This window comes from Papilio polytes, unplaced genomic scaffold (genome assembly GCF_000836215.1).
Source record: "Papilio polytes unplaced genomic scaffold, Ppol_1.0 DF822289.1, whole genome shotgun sequence".
In the NCBI taxonomy this organism is placed as follows: domain Eukaryota; kingdom Metazoa; phylum Arthropoda; class Insecta; order Lepidoptera; family Papilionidae; genus Papilio; species Papilio polytes.
Window position 1 is genome coordinate 488,749 of NW_013526915.1, and position 20,640 is coordinate 509,388.

At 32.5% G+C, this 20,640-nt stretch overlaps 2 protein-coding genes across 2 annotated transcripts in view; one reads left to right on the plus strand and one right to left on the minus strand.

Annotated features, from left to right (window-relative positions):
- The window catches only part of LOC106106268 (protein sax-3-like), a 12,034-nt gene extending 5,307 nt beyond the window's left edge, over positions 1 to 6,727 (minus strand). Inside the window, exons 1-3 of the mRNA XM_013286820.1 lie at positions 6,383 to 6,727; positions 217 to 409; positions 45 to 148 (exon numbers count right to left, since the gene is read on the minus strand). Coding sequence (XP_013142274.1) covers positions 45 to 148; positions 217 to 409; positions 6,383 to 6,488 — 403 coding nt within the window. The 5' untranslated portion in view covers positions 6,489 to 6,727. The remainder of the gene's footprint in view (positions 1 to 44; positions 149 to 216; positions 410 to 6,382) is intronic.
- Positions 1 to 20,640, plus strand: part of LOC106106266 (glutathione S-transferase D7-like) — a 144,773-nt gene that overhangs the window by 30,745 nt on the left and 93,388 nt on the right. The gene's annotated exons all lie outside the window — the stretch shown is intronic.

Here is a 20,640-nt window from a genome sequence, read left to right on the forward strand (position 1 = left end):
AATAGGATTTGAGGTTATTACGTTGGAATTATTGAAAAACTTACCAGCCACATTTAAAGTTGCGTTATGACTAACAGCCTCTCCAGCAATATTTCTCGCTACGCACCAATACAGTCCTTCATCACTATCTTTTTTAGCCCGGTTAACCCTAAAAACATTGTACATTTTAACAATAGAAATTACAATTATTTAAAATGATTCTCTGTTGCGACTTACTTTAAAAACAGCAATCCGTCTTCCAAAAGTACCCTGTGACCATCATCGGCTGGGGGCACAGGCGAACCATCCTTGTACCACTGCACGGCGGGCTTGGGCCTGCCCTCAACCACACACCGCAGTGTCGCTGGCTCGCTTCGGCCCGACACTGTGTTCGATGGATGCTCCTTGATACGCGGTGCTCGGTTTTGCGCTACAAATGACAAGTATCAATTTACCTAATCCTGCTTCATAAGCAACCGTAGACTAGAGGCATCAGAATTACATCAAGAAGTTTGTGTTCAATTTCATTTTGAAGTAAAGCTAATTAACTCGAATTACAACAGCGGTAATGCAATATCAAACAGCTACAATACGTATAGCCAACCATAGGCTCTGCTGATTACAGATTGAAGGAGAAAAATGAATACAAAGGTCTACTTTTGACTGAGATAACATCAATGTCATTCATTTGTCGGTATTTTCGAAACAAGTAAATTCAGGTAAACCAATGGAAACTAACAAGCTTACAGACAAAGAACAGCAACATAAGAGGAAATGATCGGATTGAAAAGTTCGAAACACTCCAAGGTTTTTAGTCGAATCAGTCTTTGTGCTTATACACAAGTAATTTGCATCGAATTGTACAGAACCCTTTAATGGTTTTCATGATAGCCAGTATCCTGTATCACACAGGATCAGACGTATTTCGGAAGTACCTTCCTAAATGGAATTGCGTTCTGATATGCCTTAGAGATAAAATGTCATACAAGAGTTGGATTTACTAATTTAATTGCTTAAAATTCAACGATTTAGATGCAACTTAACAAAAAATCATATGTGGTATGAGCAAACTCACTAAGTTATTATAAAAATTAAAAATCTAATCATACCTACTGTTACTTTCTATAGCGTACCTAAAGTGTATGGACAAATCCGCAATTGGGTTTATGGACGCTTTTATTTAATTTTGTATTATGTACTGTGTATTTGAAAATAAATAAAAAACAGATATTTAATCTAGTTCCGAAAGAAAAAAAACAGATATATTGTTCAATACTAATAATTATTTCAATACGAAATAACTATGATCACTTATTATGAGCAGCAAAATTGTCTGCCGCGACCATAAAAGCAGCTATTGAAAATTATGCAGTGAAATCATTTAATACTGTTTCCTATACGTAATAGGATAATTAAAGTATCATTACTATGTCATTAGCGGACGGAAACAAAAAGCGATCCGATAACCAGCTTGAGTAAATATTGTCTGAAGATCGTTATAAAGAAAATTATTGCTCAGTAAGAGATACCCCTTATTTTTTTGAGCAGAATAAAAAGTGTTCTAGTATGTTCTATATCTGTGTAACATTTCATCAAACACCATTTAGCCGTTTTAGAGATGACAAGAAACATTTATCCATCCGTCTATCAAAACTTCCGTGTTTATAGTATAATTATTTAGCGTATTTTAATGAAGTTTCATTTAGAGAGTACACACACTTTAAACCAAACTATCGCACAACTATTTAGTCCCTTTGATTCCTATAAGCTTACGTGGATGTACGCATACTACTCGATTTTTAGTTCTTGAAACGAAACAGTTGAATTTGCTGTTAAACAACCGACAATCACACAACATTATGTCAAAGGTGTCCAAGGGATTTTACACTTTGTTAAACACAAATTGCATCACCTATTTCAAAACTAGTATATCACTTTTACCGAGTCAATGAACCGTATGATAGAAGTATAAAAAGACATGCTCTTCAAGATAATGTATACTCGCTTTGTACGTTATCAGTGACAGTGACAAGTATTAATAAAGGACTACCGAGCGCTTGACCGAAGCCGCGCTGAGACAAACACACAAAAAAACTAAATCAGAAATTATTACAATACCACGCCGCGTAGGTTTATCTGTCAATCGATCTAAGTGCACAGACAATACGAGTGTAGAGTATAAAGACGTTTACAGATACAACTTTAGATTTGACACGGATTAATTTGGTCACCATTAGTAATATTACATGTTTATTTATACTAACATACCGTTCAATCTATATATATACTGATATATTAAAGTGTAAACACACACTACTTGGTGGCGTAAGATGTCAGCAATCACAGCATATTTTTGAATAAATGTTTCTTTAATAAAAAACCCTATACTTACGACACGCTTTATATTTTCACGCTATTAAAGTTAGAGGGTAAATAATTGGAAAAAACCTCTACGTGGGATAGCAACCATAAACAAGCTGCCAACATTTAGAAAGCAAGGTTATTATGGTAATGGTAAATTTGACTTTTGCAATGTTAACATTTTTATAATTTCATGCGGATGAAGTCGCACGGGAAAGAATAGTGTTTTATAGTTATATATGTAATCTCTAACGGTTTTAAATATTTATGTAAAACACAAATTTAACTAAATAGTGTTAAACTATATTATTAAGGTAATAAATATAAGTAATAACTTATGTATAAGTATTAACGCCATTACAATTACACACATAAATGTCAAGTCAAAATAAATAAAAATTACAGCTAATTGCGTACAAAAGAGGGTACTTTAAGATGTTTTTTTTTCTAGTTATTCAAAGATTTGTGTTATTATTTTAATGACTGATTTTTTGAACATGTATTTTTATATTATTTTGCATCAAGACGGCTAAGAAAAATATTTGAATATGTAAATATTCGTTTCACCATAAACTATATTCAGATTTGACACTGACAGTCTAAATAAATTAGTTTAGATGTCTTGTTTATTAATTCATTCCCCGAAGCTCTAACTGTTCATTAAACATTTATACAAAATCTGACCGCGGACTGGAAACTATTATAAATGTTAGTTACGATGATTACTTTTACTAAAAAGCTTAAATCGTTAATATTAAAAATATCTCACAGTTCATTAACCGAGTTCATTCATAGACTTATATAATCTCTCTTGAGTAATTGCGCCCAGTATACTTTTAAAATCTTACTAAATTATTAATCGTGTATAGGAAAATTTGTGTTATTAATTTTACAGAAGACTAGCTGTGACTCGCGACTTCGCCCGCGTGAAATTAAAAAATAAAAAAAAAACTTTATTACTCCCAGATAACTTACCTTTCTAATGGTGAATGACTTTTAAAGATCGGAACATTAGTTTTTACGTGAATTGAATACATGCAAAAATACAAATCGATTCTCTTTATAATATTAGTACAGATATTACACTGTTGTACAAATAAGCATTTATTTCCCAGCGGTTGGGCTACGGTCGGTTAAAACGATTACAATTTATAATCACGCAATGTGTTTTTATTTTCTAAGGAATGACCCCTATAACATCACATTAGTTCCTTTTCATAATACCTCATCTATACCAATATTATAAAGAAAAAAGATTTGTATTTTTGACAGACTCCCCAAAAGAAGGAGGTACTCAATTCATTTTTTTTTTGTATGTACTGAAATAACTCAACAATTACTGGGCCGATTTTAATAATTCTTTCAATAATAAATAGCTACGTTATCACTGAGTAACATAAGTTATATTATTACAATTTGTATTTCCGCGCGGACGACGGCACGTGCAACAGCTAGTACATCATATTTTAAACAATACAAAAAAAACGAAATAATGGTCCGTTGCAATAGGTCATGTACATGTCTCAACCAGCTCTTGACTTGTGAGATAAGAGAGGGCGCTGCACGCAAGATATCTTCTCAAGTACGAACATATGTGATGTTCTCATCGCAAACGACAGACGAAAACAAAAAAATAATGCCAAAGAATTAGAATAAAAAAACATTAATAATAATACGAAAGCTTAGATGGATAGATATTTGTTACCATCTCCGAGATCGCTTAGACGTAGAACATAGTCTGGAAGAACGTATAGGCTACTATGTTTTTGGTTTTTTAATTCCGGTCGGATGTAGTCGCGGACTAGAACTAGTTCATCATAAAAGTAGACCGGTCTATTAAAATTATTGTGTCCTAATGTATATCGCTATAAATTCAACTACAAATACACAGAATTTTATTTAACTTCTACTTTTATCAGATTTTTTATGAGATCAAAAATAAACCTCGGAAATTCCAAAGGTTTGTCGCATGTCTAGTTCATTTCTTTTATGATCAGAGTTTTTAAATTTAGAATAACGAGTATCTGATGATGATGATTAGATGATTTTTCAATTTTTTATTGTTTTAAATTATTGAGATATGTTTGTATACAGAAAATGCAGAACATAAATAAATTATTGAAATAATATTCTGTGCATCAAATACAGAACATAAATCTATGTTGTATGTTTTACGGTATCATTCGAAATGCACGTTTTTTGCGTACAATTTTACTATCCTTGTACCTGGCTGTTTTAGTCGCAGTGTACAATAGCTGTAACAATAGGTTTTTGTTGTCTATTTGTTAAGTTTTTTTTACACCTTTTTTGTATGAGCTTCAACCACAGGAGATGAATATTAATAAATACAATATTTAATATCATACAGAAATAATAATAATGAAAATGACTAGATTATATGCTACGTACTTCTTTAAAAAAATAAAAAACTCTATTGGAGAAAAAAAAAAATTTTACTATATTGTTTTTCATTTTGTATTTTGAAATGAAACAAAATTAGCATGTAATATTAATAGAATTTGCATATTATTACATTTTTTATTATAACAAAATAGGTAATTTCGTTAATAATCTGTGGTATCCTTTACCGACGTTGAACTAATTAAGGCAAAGTTGGAAAAAAACCTGAAAGAAATAAAAGCTCCATTGTTCTGCTAACGAAACGCTGCCACGGAACTACATTTCGTTAATTGGCTTCATACTTTTAATTACTCGACCAGACGATCTGATAAAAGTATCGTTGTTTTACTCTTTTAGTATATCAAAAGGTTTTTGACTGTGCCTAACTATGTACTTTAACATATACGATAAAAAATATCAATGCAAAATATATACATGTAAAAAAATATACTTTCACTTACATTAAAAATACTTGATTAAAATACAAAATATACTAGCCGTCGCCAGACTCTGTCTGCGTGAATTTTAAAAATTTAATTAATTGCCTGTGTTTTAGTTAAGACTAGTAAATATTATTATATCATTCTATCTGTGTATAATATTTATTTATTTTTTATGTATTTATTAAATACTGCTTTGGTTAGGTTTTTTTATATTTTAAAAAAGGAATCTAAAAACATTTGTTACTATATAACTCCAAAACGGGCTAACGGAAGTCGCTGACTTGGCACAGATGTAGAATATAGTCTTGACCACAGATAATATTTATTTATTTTTTTATGTATTTATTAAATAAAAAAATAAAACGGTATCATACTAATAACTAAAAAATTGCTTTCATATATTTACCAATACAGTAATTAGTGTCTAGACCAATTAAAATGATTTTCTTTTAAACCTCGAAGTGTGAAATATCAAACATGAGCTTCGAGTCGAGTGTTCAATATATTTTTATTCTCAATCGAGTTTATAAAATACGAGAATATCCTGTTTCAATACGATTATTTGTTGCTAAATGTAACATAATGCCCCTATCGTCGTACATTCACACATACTAATCCAACATAACAATCAGGGCAATAAATTTATATTAACAGGTATCAAAGATATTTACTATTGTCTAATTACATTATCTAAACTAACTAAAGTGAATTAAGGATTCACGGACAAATGAAATATTTACTAAGGTGTGGCTTAGGCTGAATTGCCTATTTTAGTAATGATTGTTGAATATAATCAAATCCCTAAAATAACTGGACAAAACACTTCATAGTATTTTTGATCTCTTATGGTGTTATAGTCTAGCTGGGATTCGAACTCCGAGACACCTACAAATTAAGCGCAAAGCAGAAAAGCTCAATTTTCTGTAAACATAAAATATAAATAATTTATAACAATTATCACATTTATGTTTACATACATATTATAGTTTATTCGCAATTTATTTAAACTTTCCTCTTGAAGCTTTACTAAAATTTTAAATAATAAACTTAATGCGTACTTTTCAAATAATTATAAACATATTTAGAATTAAAAATTAACTACTCTTAGTAACTTAACACTAAAAAAAATAAATACTAAAACCTAAACAACAAAAAACAATTAACAGATAAAATAATTAAACATTTAAAACAATATTTACCATTAGTGCCGTTCAGTCCAATTAAAAGTAAATGCACAAATATAAAATAAACAAATTGGTTCTTCCCGTTTATGGTTTCACACTCACTTACACCAACATACACCATACTGCCACTGAATTACACTAACTTTTATCAATCACATTCGATTTATTTTACATGGTAACGAATTCACGACGTAACGGTGAATGGAGTTTTCCATTCGCATTCCATCGAATTTAATTGGACATATAATTATAAAGTCATTTTTATTTCGTATTTCAAGTTTTCGTGTTCGGAAGTTTGAGCATGCGCGGCATGTTTCGAATACGTCCGTTCGGCGCGGTGTCTTTACTCGAACTATCGGTTCTCCATTCTCCCTCCTCAATCTAGATGTTTACTCTGTAAATGGGGGGATACGAAAGCGTGTTACGTCTGATCTTCTCGGATAATAAACTTCTTGACCTATTGTCAGTGATCTATGTGACCTTTAGTGTAACGTTCCTTTAATACGTGAGCTTTGACGCCGATCTTTTGACAAAATAATACCATACTTAGTTACGTTATTAAAAGAGACTAAAACTGCTTAAAATGGTTACAAGCCTGGTTTACCGAGATTGTTGAGTATTATGATTATTGTCTATACTAGTATTATAAAGAGGAAAGATTTGTATTTTTGTATGTATTCGATATACTTTAAAACTACTAGGCCGATTTTAAAAATTCCTTCACCGTTGGAAAGGTAGTTTATCTATGAGTAACATAGGCTATTTTTTTTTAATTTCACATAGACGAAGTCGCGAGCTACAGCATTTCATAAATTTGTGGATTTTTTTATGTGAAAACATTGAAACTTTAGTTCTAAGAATTAACCGCCTACTAAGATATCATATCTTACAAATTATATGCATATTATGTAGCAGTATTTAAATTTCATATCTATCAAATATCTAATCTAGCAAATATTAGAAACAGAAATTGTATAGAGTATAAAACACCTATGAATACATATGCATTGATTTCTTCAAACTTCAATCACAAAACTTAAAAAAGGAATGCCGTAACATTCTTTTATAACTTTCAATAGTTTTTTGTTCAAAGGGAACATTTATGAAGTGCCGTACCTAACCCAGTTTACACCCCACAATATACTAGCCCCTTTCGAACCGAAAGGGAATATGAAAGAAAAATCTTATAAGTTTAAAATCTCAAAAGGGCATTCAGAGAGGCAAAAAAAGAAAAGGAAATAAAATACGGCTTATTTCATTTGACGCATTTGTCGAGTTAGCGCATGCACGCCGGGCGGCGCCGACAAAGCTCAGCTTTCAAATAAAAAAACGTTCTAATTTCAAACCGGTCGCCCCTCCCGCACGCGCTCCTGCGCATCCCTCGCCCATTATTATGGTGAAGAGGTCATTCACAGTTCGCACAATAGCACCCATACATCGGCCATTGCTAATAGGCGAGGCCGGTCGCTTGTAAACCCTTTTAATCATAAATTTCCTTCTAGAGCCACAATAAAACACAGCTAACGACTCCCCTCTCGGGTAGAAACGTGAAGAACGCATTAACATCTCTGTAAAAACGCTTCGGATAAGTATAAAAAACTAATATTCGTTGTGTTAAGGACGGGGCTTGCAGGAGGTACGAGATGTTCCCATCCGTCTGGTGCATACGTTACTAATCAACTCGCTTTGAACTGAGGCCGGCCGTTAACATAACACAGATAAAGTTGAACCGAGAACACAACTTCATACATGTGTGAATGTTTATGTAGCTAACAATTACGCATCTTGCTTGTTCAATACTCTACACAAAAAGTTACATACATTATTACAGATTTTGTAAAAACAAAACACTACACTCTGCATTCTAAACACTTTCGCGCTTTAATTCATATGTGCTTGTATGGAGGTGCGCATACTACTCGATTTTTAGTTGTGCAAGTAATCAGTTGAATTGGCTGGGAAACAATCGACAATCGCACATTAGTTGTGTGATAGTTTATTCAAAGATGTCCGCCCGCTCTTAGTATTCATTGAAAACGTTGATTGCATAATCTCTTAAATTAAGATAAAAAGACATTTTACAACAGATTAAAAATCAGTATTAATGTAATAAGAATGTAAAATTAAATTCATTATTTTCAATTTCAAATGCAAAAGCTACATTAGCTGAGAATTACTCGAGCAATATAAAAAGTGGAAACATAGGCATTAACACGACTAATGAAACCATTTGCAGTTTAACTTTTAATTAAAAATATCAGTTAAGTGTACAAGTTCGAACCGCAAGCACGGAGACGAGGAACCTTTTATGTCGGTATGGAAATTAGTAAAACATTCCAATAAATAGATAACTTTATTATTGCAACTAAGTATACGAAACCGTAAATTAAAGCGGAACGACTATCTTATACAGATAAAGTACATTGGTTTCGTTTTAAGATCACTGCTAATAAATACGAAAGAAATAAACGATGAACATAGAAAAAAAAGATTAAACATAGTATAAGGGCCTGTTATTAAAACTGAACTTAGGTGTTTCTAAGCCAACAAATAAAAAAATCTTTCAATTTATCCATACTATATCTATCTATACTATCATAATAAAGCGTAAACACACACTTCTTTGTTACCTAAGATCTCAGCAATTACAGCATATTTTTACATAATTATTTTTTTAGTAAAAAGCCCTACATTTACGTCACGCTCTAGGCTATATATTTTCACGTCATTAAACTTAGGGGTAAACATTTTTGATAAAAACTCTAAAGAGACCATAAGTTGCTGCCAACATCAAGGAAGCAAGATTGCCAAGGTTTTGACATGTCATGTCATTTTGACATTTGCTATTGATAATTTGACAAATGTAAGCAATAAAATATTTTTTTATAATTTCATGCGGATGAAGCCGCACGGGAACTGGTAGTAATATAATAAAACGTAAACACACATTATTTCGTAGCATGTCAGCAATCATAGCACATTTTTGAATAATTCTTTCTTTAATATAAAGCCATACACTTGCGACACGTTTTAGGCTAAATATTTTCACGCTATCAGCTTAGGGGTAGATAAATTGGAAAAAACTTTCATATGGAAAATCTACTATAAACTACAAGCTGCCAGTTAATATTATAACAGTAATTTTGACATTTGCAATTGATAAAGTATATTTTTATAATTTCATGCGGATGAAGCCGCACGGAAACAGCTAGTTAAAATTAAATCTAGTTAAGTATATTTTTTGCCTTATAGAGTAATCTATAGTTTGATAAAGATTTTTTGATATACTACTATAATAAAAAGACCAGTAGTACATAAAGAAATAAGGTATGTCGATGATATTTTAACTTGCTTTCCAACACATCTCAACATGAAAATAAATTTGGAACATTTGTAATCAGTTTGGAACTGCAGTAGTCTCTCGGATGTCTTACTCGCTACGTGCCTACACTCACAATTACCACCACCACTCATATACGACCTTATCAAACTATACACAAAACTAAGACATCAGATATAGTTTACAGTTCTATTTAAATTGGTCGAATAATATTTTATTGTATTCTACTAAAACCATAAAATATATCAACGTTAATATGTAAATCATTGTCTTTTAACCGTAGAACTCTACTGTTTTGACACTTGTGTATTACTGTCTCTATTTTGTCAATGATAATGAAAAAGGATGTCAATATAGACGAGAGAAACAGCAGTGGAATTCTATAGTAACAAATATAACCGGTTACAATCGTGTCCGATAACGCGGCACAATGTGAACAATGAATTTGACAAGATCGTAGTTGCGATATGAAATCGTTTGAATTCATTCCATTGAATTGGAGCAGGACTCGCTTCGGTATTAAGTGACCAACACATCCAATCGAGATCAAATGAAGCGATACAACAGGTTTATACTTAGCTTTTGTTAAAAGCAAAATGAATAAAAAACATAAAACTATGTGTTACTAAGGTGTGCACCTATGACTAAATTATCGCACAATAGTTGTGCGATTGTCGATTGTTTCGCATCCCATTCAACTATTTCGATTCACAACTAAAAATCGAGTAGTATGCGCATATGAGCTCATAGTAGAGTAAAGTGAAAAAGAAGCACATAATCTTCTAAATTGACATATGCATTTAAATAACACCATTAAATGTATAGTCTAAAAGAATAAATGTTTAAGAATCCATGAGTTACACAGTATTTGGGTTTTAATTGTCAAGTTGTAGGGAAAGATTTGCTTTGTAAAGACAGGGTCACGTTTAGAAATTAAAGTTCAACGAATTTTGTAACCATTTTAAATGTTAAAAAAAACATGTTTTCTTCTAATAATTAATTATCATAGATTTGTCACGCTTAAAAGTAGCTGTTCAAAGTTGATTGACATTTTTAAGAATGTTTATTTCTAGATTTTTCTACTTTGTCGTAGATTTTCTTAGTAAACTAATTCAAGGAAAGACCTGAGGTGGTCGTCAGTCGTTAATGTAGCGCGATGGAGTGTTGTTTTACTGTTTCCAAGTCGTACTCATCAGCGACACATATCTTCACTATGATACTGAAATACGCGCTCTTTCGCGGAATGTTTATTTTTTGTTCGCTTAGTAACAAGGAGGAACTTTTAATATTCTGGAGCATTAAGGGCCAACAAATAGTAAATCGTCTGATAACAATCGAACGTGTAAAATATGTGATGCAAATATCAGATTTTGTTCCCTTATCTAACAGTGGCGTCATTTTCGTCGTAAAAACCATTGTCAAACTAATTTATCATTGCAAGTTAGATGCAATGTATGAAATAGAATGTTTCATATTTAATATTAATATTTTCCATACACGAGTTAAATATAAAAGGCTTTTTGCTACAAAATTAAAATAACGTTGATTAAAGAATCGTGAGAAACAACAACTTTTTCGAAGCAAATTGACGAATGAATTGTAATAAATCTTGCAAACTTTTTTTTATTTCTTCACATTTATCTTACCGTTGACATGAGCAAGATGCCGTAAAAGACGATTTTCTTACTTCTCAATTTAAAAAACAACAACTAGAATGCCTCGGTGGTCGGAAATAGCCGTCAGATTTATACGGACGCTATAAATTATTCAATTATCTGTGCTATGGACTATTTGTCATTACATAAAATATCCATAAATTGTAAAACGTCAATGAGAAATTATTTATTATTGAATTATTTATAATTTATAAATAAATGGAGCTAAAATTAATTAAACAAATAAGACTGATTGTGGAAGAGATGGCCATCTGTCGGCTAAATAACGAAACGTTAGACGTGCCCCAAATACATTGCTATAGTTTACTGGATAAGGTCATTGACCTGGTCGTATAAGACAACTTCCGAATGTCGTTAAAACACATGTTAAAGATATCGAGTATCTGTAGTTACTCACTAGACGCTATAATGAACGAAAATAATCAATTAGTTACATTGAATTTACATGAAATGTACTTAAAAATTTTTTTCCTACATTCTCTAGGAACATCATCCCAATAACATTGCATTACTTTATCTATTCAATCATTCTGTCCTGAATAATAGCTATTTAAGTTCTTTACTACTCCATTTTACGTTACTTACGTGAGCATCGTGTTCCAAAAGTAACAAATAAAGCATAATATAGAAGACAGGCGTGAAGTGGGAGCAATACCGCGTTTCGTCTGATGAGTTTGGTGCCGGAGGCCTTATTTTAGTCCCTTTCCCTTTCCACCCTTTTCTTAAGTGGAAACTATGGGAAAGAAAAGTGGATTTGACGGTGGTGAAGACGCATAGGAAGGGGAAATTTCCTCTTTATGTGTGTCTTCTCCTCCGTCAATTAAGGGTGGGCAATGCATCTGCAATTGCGGATGTTTATGGTCAGCGGTCACTATCCATTTCGGTGTATTCGGGTGGCCGCTTGCTCGTTTGCCACCTTATATTATATAAAAAAAAATTAGAATATTTTAACGGTAAAAATTATATAGGCTTGAGCTTTTCTCAATCGTAAATAATAACGAAAGTTACGACAAAATTGTCACAGAGATATAAAAAGCTTCAAAATGAATACGACAGTTATAGTAAAGTCGTATTTAAACGAACGCATGGTAAATCGCCGTCAACACCAATAACTGCAAACACATTCCTAACAATAAACAACTCATCGAATTCGTTGGCGCCCGTCATTCGGGAGCCGGACTAAATCCATGTTATTCTAAAATAAGCCTTAGTCATATATTTGAAATGGAATCCGCAATAATTTACATGCCCAATTAAAGTGGTCAACACATTATCCTGTTATTTTTGCTCCATTCCTTTGTTTTGTTTTTTTTATTTTATGCCAACACTCGTAAACTTTTTGCGTCTGTCAAAGTCGTAAATTATTATCGCTACAACTTATAAAGCTTTGGATAGGTTAAAGGATGCTTTTGTTTTTTTATGGCTTAGAGCTTAAAATGTTATGTAAATATACAGAATTAATTAATTACAGAGACTTGTAGGTCTCACAATTATTTACAGTTTATTAAATTTATCAATTTTTTTACGAACTTTTTTTGGTGTAAATTGTTGATCAGGTTCAGTACATATAAACATTTAATACAATTTAAAATTTACCGTTATTAGAAAAAGAATTATCTATACTAATATTATAAAGAGGAAAACTGTTTGTTTGATTGTAATGAATAGGCTCAAAAACTACTGGGCCGATTTCAAAAATTCTTTCGCTATTAAAAAGGTTATTTATCTATAAGTGACATAGGATATATTTTTTCATTTCTTTATTATTCTTTTTAAATTTCACGCGGACGGAGTCGTGGGCAAAAACTAGTTAATAATAAAATTAAATTATCATTACGATCCGCAGTTCGCTCGCTAGTATCTAAGCAAACTGGGAACACTTATTGATTGATGGGCGAACAACCGGCGTGCTTTGCATTCAGCTATTTACGGGCATTTCCTCCGCTTAACCCGTCCGCCTCGTTTGATTAATGGTACCTAGCGCCACCTACCAGAGGAGTGGATGTACGCATCGCTGGCTGAGGAAACGGTGCTTAAGTCGGATCTCATCGGGCCAAAGGAAGGAAACGCATAGCACGCTCAAGTTTTTTTACAAAAAGTATTATTAATGATATATTGTTTAGATCTCTCGCTTTGTGTTAAACGTCTGTCGAATTGAATTTTAATAGACGAATTAACTTAACAATTATGGGAACATATAGACAACCGACATTGGATAAGTTGTACACAGTGGTACACGCTTTAACATCTTATCACGAATGGGCCGGCACGCCCGGTGTAATACCAATACCACACAGAAGACAGGCGTGAAGTGGAAGTAATTCCGTGTTTCGTCTGATGAGTGTGGTGCCGGAGGCCTAATTTAAGTCCCTTACTCCTTACCTCTCTTTTCTTATAAGGAGAGGATGGGAAGGGAAAATGGATTTGACAGTGGAGGAGATGCATAGGAGGGGGAAATATCCTCTTTATGTGCGTTTCCTCCTCCGTCGGATAACGGTAGGCAACGCATCTGCAATTGCGGATGTCTATGGGCAGCGGTCGCTTCGCCATTTTGGCGGATTCGGGTGGCCGCTTGCTCGTTTGCCACCTTATGTTGGTAAAAAAAAAACCTTCTGATAATCATAATTGAAAAGGTAAGTTGCAAATAGGAAAACTTCTATATTGTAACTGTTTTCATCTAGAAAGATAGGCTTAACCTTTAGATGGAAAAAGTTTAACTAGGAAAGTTTTATTGTAATAAGAGATGTACTTTCTTCAAATCTAATTTCATTTCATTATTACGAAACGAAGTTTCTTTTAAATAAAATTTTCTTATTTTAGATATCAACATTTACATCAATGTAAGTTAACATTATTGGATATAAATATCTAGAAATACTTAAGAAAGTGCTCTTAATTACCTGTTGCAATTTATAAATAGTATTTAAAACTGTAAGCATGTTATAATTTAAACGACAATTGCGAAAATAATAACCAAATAAGGGACACGCTCAAAATAACTTTCCAATTATAATAAATGTGGCGGAGCGAAACCGAGCGTAGGCACCGGCGCCTGCGCCCACGCACCGCAAACTCAGATAATTTGCAACCTGCTAATAGCTATGAAACCGCACGCTATGTGGGTGGTACAAGATGAAAATATATCCAACTTAATAAAAATACAAACACGTTACGCTGAACTGAATCCGAACTGATATGGACGCACCGCTAAGAAGCCAAAATAAATAAGTAACCGCTCACGATCTTAAACGAGGTAAGCGATTGCGGAGTTAATTTTGCCACGGTCCTTCCAACAAAGGTCTATCAAGAGTAATTGCGTGACAGTTACGAGAAATTCGTAATGTCATCGAGAAGATTTGTATGACATTTGGTGATATAATTAGCGTCCGAGGCATTCTATAAATCTAATACTAATTCTGTCGATAACGTTACGAAATTCGTGATAAGCCCTTAGTTCTTTCCGACATTTTCGTAGGTAACGTTAACTATTATTCATTAAGTATGAATGAAAATTAGGTTTAGGTAACAGTGGTAGAGCCCGCTTTTACATCTTCGAACGAATGAGTTGGCTCGCCCGGTGTAATACCACGACCATATAGAAAACAGGCGTAAAGTGGAAGCAATTCCGCTTTTCGTCTGATGAGTGTGGTGCCGGAGGCCTAATTTAAGTCCCTTTCCACTTAAGAGAAAAGGATGGGAAGGAAAAGTGGATTTGACGGTGGAGGAGACGCATAGGAAGGGGAAGTGTCCTCTTGGGTGTACGACTCCTCCTCCGTCAACTAAGGGTAGGCAACGCATCTGCAATTGCGAATGTTTATGGGCAGCGGTCGCTTTCCATGTCGATGGATTTAGGTGGCCGCTTGCTCGTTTACCGCCTTACATCATAAAAAAAAATCTCTAGTATTAAGACTTTTTTTATACTTGGAATAATTTAAAACGAAACTAATTGCAAATAAGTAGATTGCTTATTTTAAAAACTAATTAAACGAAACTCAAATTCAATTTATAGCGTGTATTTTTGGCTCAAGTATCGAATTTCTTTAAGATAAAAATAACAAAATGTACTGTTATTTTAGCATTTTAAAGTGAATTGTTATTTGTTTGTGCTTCGATAAGTTCATATTGGACATTCAAAATTACTTTTACCTTATTCTCATTACAAATTTAAATTGTAACTAGAATTATCGAAATTCGTTCTTCAATAAAGTTCATATTAACGAAGTTTAAGTAAATTCCCATCGAGTTTCTTTTACAGTTGTTTTCATTAAATTGTTGATTTTAAAAGCTGTTGCGATTATCCTAATTTTCTGTCCAAGTTGTCTCAAAAATTAAAAAAAAGTTTAACTTAATGCAGTTACAGTATTACATTACATTTTATTTTTATAATTAACTCCACAGTAATCTGTACTATTATAATAAACCGTAAACACACACTTCTTAGTTGCCTAAGATGTCAGCAATTAGAACATATTTTTAAATAATTCCTTTTTTATAAAAAACCATACACTTGCGTCACGCTTTAGGCTATATATTTTGGGGCACCGGTGCGTTCCACCGTTTTAGTAGGTAAAACCCTACATAACCATATTCCAACCCGGAAACAAGGTATCTTTATTAAGATTTCCCCAGCGAAAAAAAAGGCTATATATTTTAAGGCCATTAAACTTAGGGGATAAATATTTTGGATAAAAACCCTAATGTGGGAAAGAGACCACAAGTTGCTGCCAACATCAAGGAAGCAAGTTTGTCATCATGTCATGTCATTTTGACATTTGCAATTGCGAAATTGACAAATGTAAACAATAAAATAATTTTTTTATAGCTTCATGCGGATGAAGCCGCACGAGAACAGCTAATACAAGATAACGCAACTTTCACTCTAATTTTGAAACCAAACGTCGTTACTGTCAATTATAAATTTACTTCGATAACTTATCCCGTGATTATCCTAGCCAATAATACTGTACGAGGTAATGCTTACCGTCTAGACTTTAAATCCTACGGCTTCAGACTAGGATAGGGCTATTTAAATTCTTCTACCTATGGTCCCAGTTACATCAGTCTCTCGTCCAGACGTGATCATAGAATAAAAAAATTGTTGACGCAAAAATCTTATTTTCAAATCCATTAAGAAGCTATGAACTTATAATAACAATATTAGCATCTTTAGTTTTGTTTTTAAAATGATTGATAATATTAGTACTGGATTCATGGCGCGGTCACTGTTTGATCTTAGTCCATTTCCTTTCACAATGCATAGATGATGCATTAATTTAACTCAATTTCCCGCGTCCGCGTTTCTCTCGTTCGTACATTGAATCATAGAAGCCGCGTGGGCCGTTTGATAGCCTTTCCTATCGTTAAAACATAATTCCTTCAAATACTTCCTTGTTCACAGTGCATAGTAATTATATGACAGTTTATTAATAATATGGCAATACGTTTAATTTAAATCTATACATATAAAAAAATGGAGTGTATGTTTGAAATATTATAAAAAAAATCGGGAAGATGATGTATTTGCGTTGCTGATAAGAAAATTGCATTCAAAAATGTTTTGTCTGTCTGTCCGCTAGGCTTTTTTGTCCCGGATAATCTCCAAAATGGCTGGGCCGATTTCGACGGGACTTCCACTGAAGGGTAGCTGATATAGACGGGCATATAGGCTACTTCTTTTTATCTTAAAATAGCGTGGACAAATTCGCGGAAAACAACTAACTTAACTAATAAAATACAGTCTACAAATTAAAATAAAACTTCTCTTAGTTGAAAGTTTAGCTTAGGTCTACATAGCTCTTTTAACTAAACATTCACAATGTATGCTCTTTACTAGTTTTAAAAGTTTTTTCTAGTTGTTACATCTAGTTTATGTACGTAATATGCAGTTGTCAACTTTTAACGAGCATCTAACAATATTCAATGTGAACTTTGAATTACTGAACTATTCATATACGTTTCATTTTCCATGTTAATAATAAAGTTGCATATGTTCCTTAACTCTTCGTATATGTTCTGTTGTACAATTGAAGTCTATTAACATTTCTTATACGTAAATACTCGATTTACAATAGCACCCGTATTTGTAAAAAATACACGGGAAAAACTATTATTTTTGAAGTAGTATAAACCAGTTTGCCATTCCATAATCATTTCTATCTTCAACCATTTCTATCTCTATCTTCATTATCCATAAATTAAAAAACTTACAGAGCACATCTTTGACTAAACTATCGCATAACTTATTCTCGCTTTGATTCCTATGTGCTTATATGGAGGTGCGCACACAACTCGATTTTTAGTTGTGCAACTAAACAGTTAAATTGGTTGCGAAACAATCGACTATCGCAGAATAGTAGTATATTATGCCATAGTCAATTAGGCCTCGTTTAAATATAAAACTTGTACATATCTAGTTAACTTCAATGTAGACCAGTTATCGACAAGTATAGTTAAAAACTTGTAAGTACAAAGGCTTTTTATCTTAACTATATAAGGTAACTTAGTGACATGCAAGTTTCCCACTTTGCTCTCATCAATTTGAATTTCATTAGAATAAGCCGTCTGGAGATACGGAATTCTAGAAGCAGTTTTTGTTAGACTCTGTTCTTGTAAATGTTACCGGAAAATTGTGAAATGACAAATTGTAATTTGCCTAGGCGGATCGTAAAGGTTAGGTAAAATAGATATCAAACAAATTCATTCACAAATTCTAAAGAAATATAATGACTAAATTTTAGTATGTTGTAAAAGTGACATTTCATGACTGTCATTCTCGTTGCAACCAGTATTATTACAGATTACATCCGGTTCAAAACAAAGATGCCATTATTCTACCTACATGACGTTTATCCAGTGTACGATTTACCTAGACAAATTACAAAACAATCAGCATACACAATTTGCATGTGACATAGACATAGTAAAACTTGTACGCCAAGTTTTAAGCTTTATTTTAATTTTCTTCGCGTACTTGGCTTCGAGTTTTCAGTGGGAGAAAACTTTTTACACTTCGTCTGTACAGGAAATGAAGTAAGATTTTTACGGCGCCAGTTAAAAAATGATACAGTTTAAAATTTACTATCGCAACCTTATTGAATAATAGCTTGGAAATGATTTGTGTTCCTTCCTTTAACTTCGTTGGTTAAATCCAATTTCTTACACTTTTTTACATTTACATTTCGGTTGCCAAATAGTTAAAGATAGGAGAAATAAATGTTCTATAATGTATAAGTAAATTAAATTTGTTTAAAACACCATGTTATTTCATTTCTTTAAAAATCCGACTTAATAGTACAAAATTAAGGATGTCAGTTGTGTCTCATGCTCTGCTAAATACAAGTTCACCTCGTTTGCTTCGTTGCGCACAAACAATTAAACTGAGAGTCGCAGCCCTGGTCACAGTAGAAATGGGACAGCTTTAATGTTTGCCTAAAAACTTGAAAATTTTATAAGAAATATGAAAAAGCACAACATTCATGCAATGTTTGCAACAAATACAATCAAAAGTTGAAATAGGTACTAAGGACAATGTTTGTAACAAATACAGTAAAAAATAAGTATTAATCAAAAACCAAATGAATATTTAGAATATCGACTTGTATATAAAAATATATACTGTTTATTAGGACATTGGAATTTAATTTTACTTTTTTAAAAATATTTTCCGCTATGGGTTATCTCCATCTATCTCAGGTTCATCTTTAATAAATGTAAATAAAAAGCATGCAAATTCAGTTTTGCATACGATTAATTTTATCATAAATCACCAAGCCATGTGTTAAACACTATCACGCTATCATGCATAAATTCCAAGACTTAGTGCTCGTCAGGGCACTACTTGTAAAATATCACCTCGCCAACAATAGCAGGGCGTCTCGGCAGAAACAATAGAGCTTCGCTAAACAGTACCCGTTAACTCTTTTATTAGAGCCCGAGACTAAAGAATGTTGCGCCTTCCTCGAGTCTAGACAAACTTTTGTTTTAATATTACAAACATAAATAGAAGCACGCGAGGCGAACGTAAATTTTATACGTTTTTAAGAAAGTTAGCGCAACGCGGAATATAGTGGAGTTCTTGTGCAGATTCTTTTGTAAACTATTCCTCTTGCGAGTATTTTGTTTTGCTTGTTACCTTCCGTAAACCGGGACAAGCTCTGAATTGTGTTTCTGTATGTTTTGCTATATAACCCGTGAATTTTTAAATAAAATATAAAGATCTTTGTTTTGTACCGTCGCTGTATACAGTTAAAAGGAACATGTATATAAAAATAAAAATAAAATAATCAGTTTCTTATACTACAGTTTTTCAATATCATATATAGCTATTTTCGTGCGATTTCATCAGCATAATATTATTTTATTGTTTACATGTGTCAAATTGTTAATTGCAAATGTCAAAATGACATAACATGACAAAACTTAACAATTTTGCTTCCTTGATGTTAGCAGCAACTTATGGTCTCTTTCCCACATTAGGGCTTTTATCCAAAATATTTACACCCTAAGTTTAATGGCGTGAAAATATATAGCTTAAAGCGTGACGCAAGTGTAGCGCTTTTTATTAAAATTATTCAAAAATATGCTGTAATTGCTGACATCTTAGGCAACAAAGAAGTGTGTGTTTACGCTTTATTATAATAGTATAGATTGATACCTGACCGGAACTTAAGATGCAAACATGAAACATGAACAGCGGCCTTATAAAGGAAAACTTTCCATCTGCAATATTCTCTGTTGTAAGCCGAAGCGGATTTGCAACTCCCTCTTTATTCTTTTCTTTTTAATTAAAAAGATTTTATAGAGACTGGAGCTTTTAAAAGTAAACTCAACTTTATAGACATTGTTAAAAAGTTTCTTTTATTCCGTCTTTTTTACGATTTTCCCCGAGGCTTTTTTAATAGTCGATACTCTTGAGATTCTTGAAGACTTTTACCTAAAAACCCTTTAAAACTGTTGAATATTCTATTGTTATAAGACATTGTTATAAAAGCTTTTAGAAAATAATTCAAAACAAGTTCCTGGAGGTTGACTTGTTTGTTACCGCAAAGTTTTATCATAAAGTAGATAGGAATGGAAAATTATCGCCGCAAGAACTCGTTATTTCTTCTCTGGTTTGTTTAATTAGTTCAATTTTATGAACTTAATTAACTTCTTAATAATTTTATCATGGTCTTTGGAAATTGTACTTGAACAGATTTATTCAACTTATAAATGGTTAGTAAGTAATTATTTTAATATTAAAGAGCTTTTAAACAAAT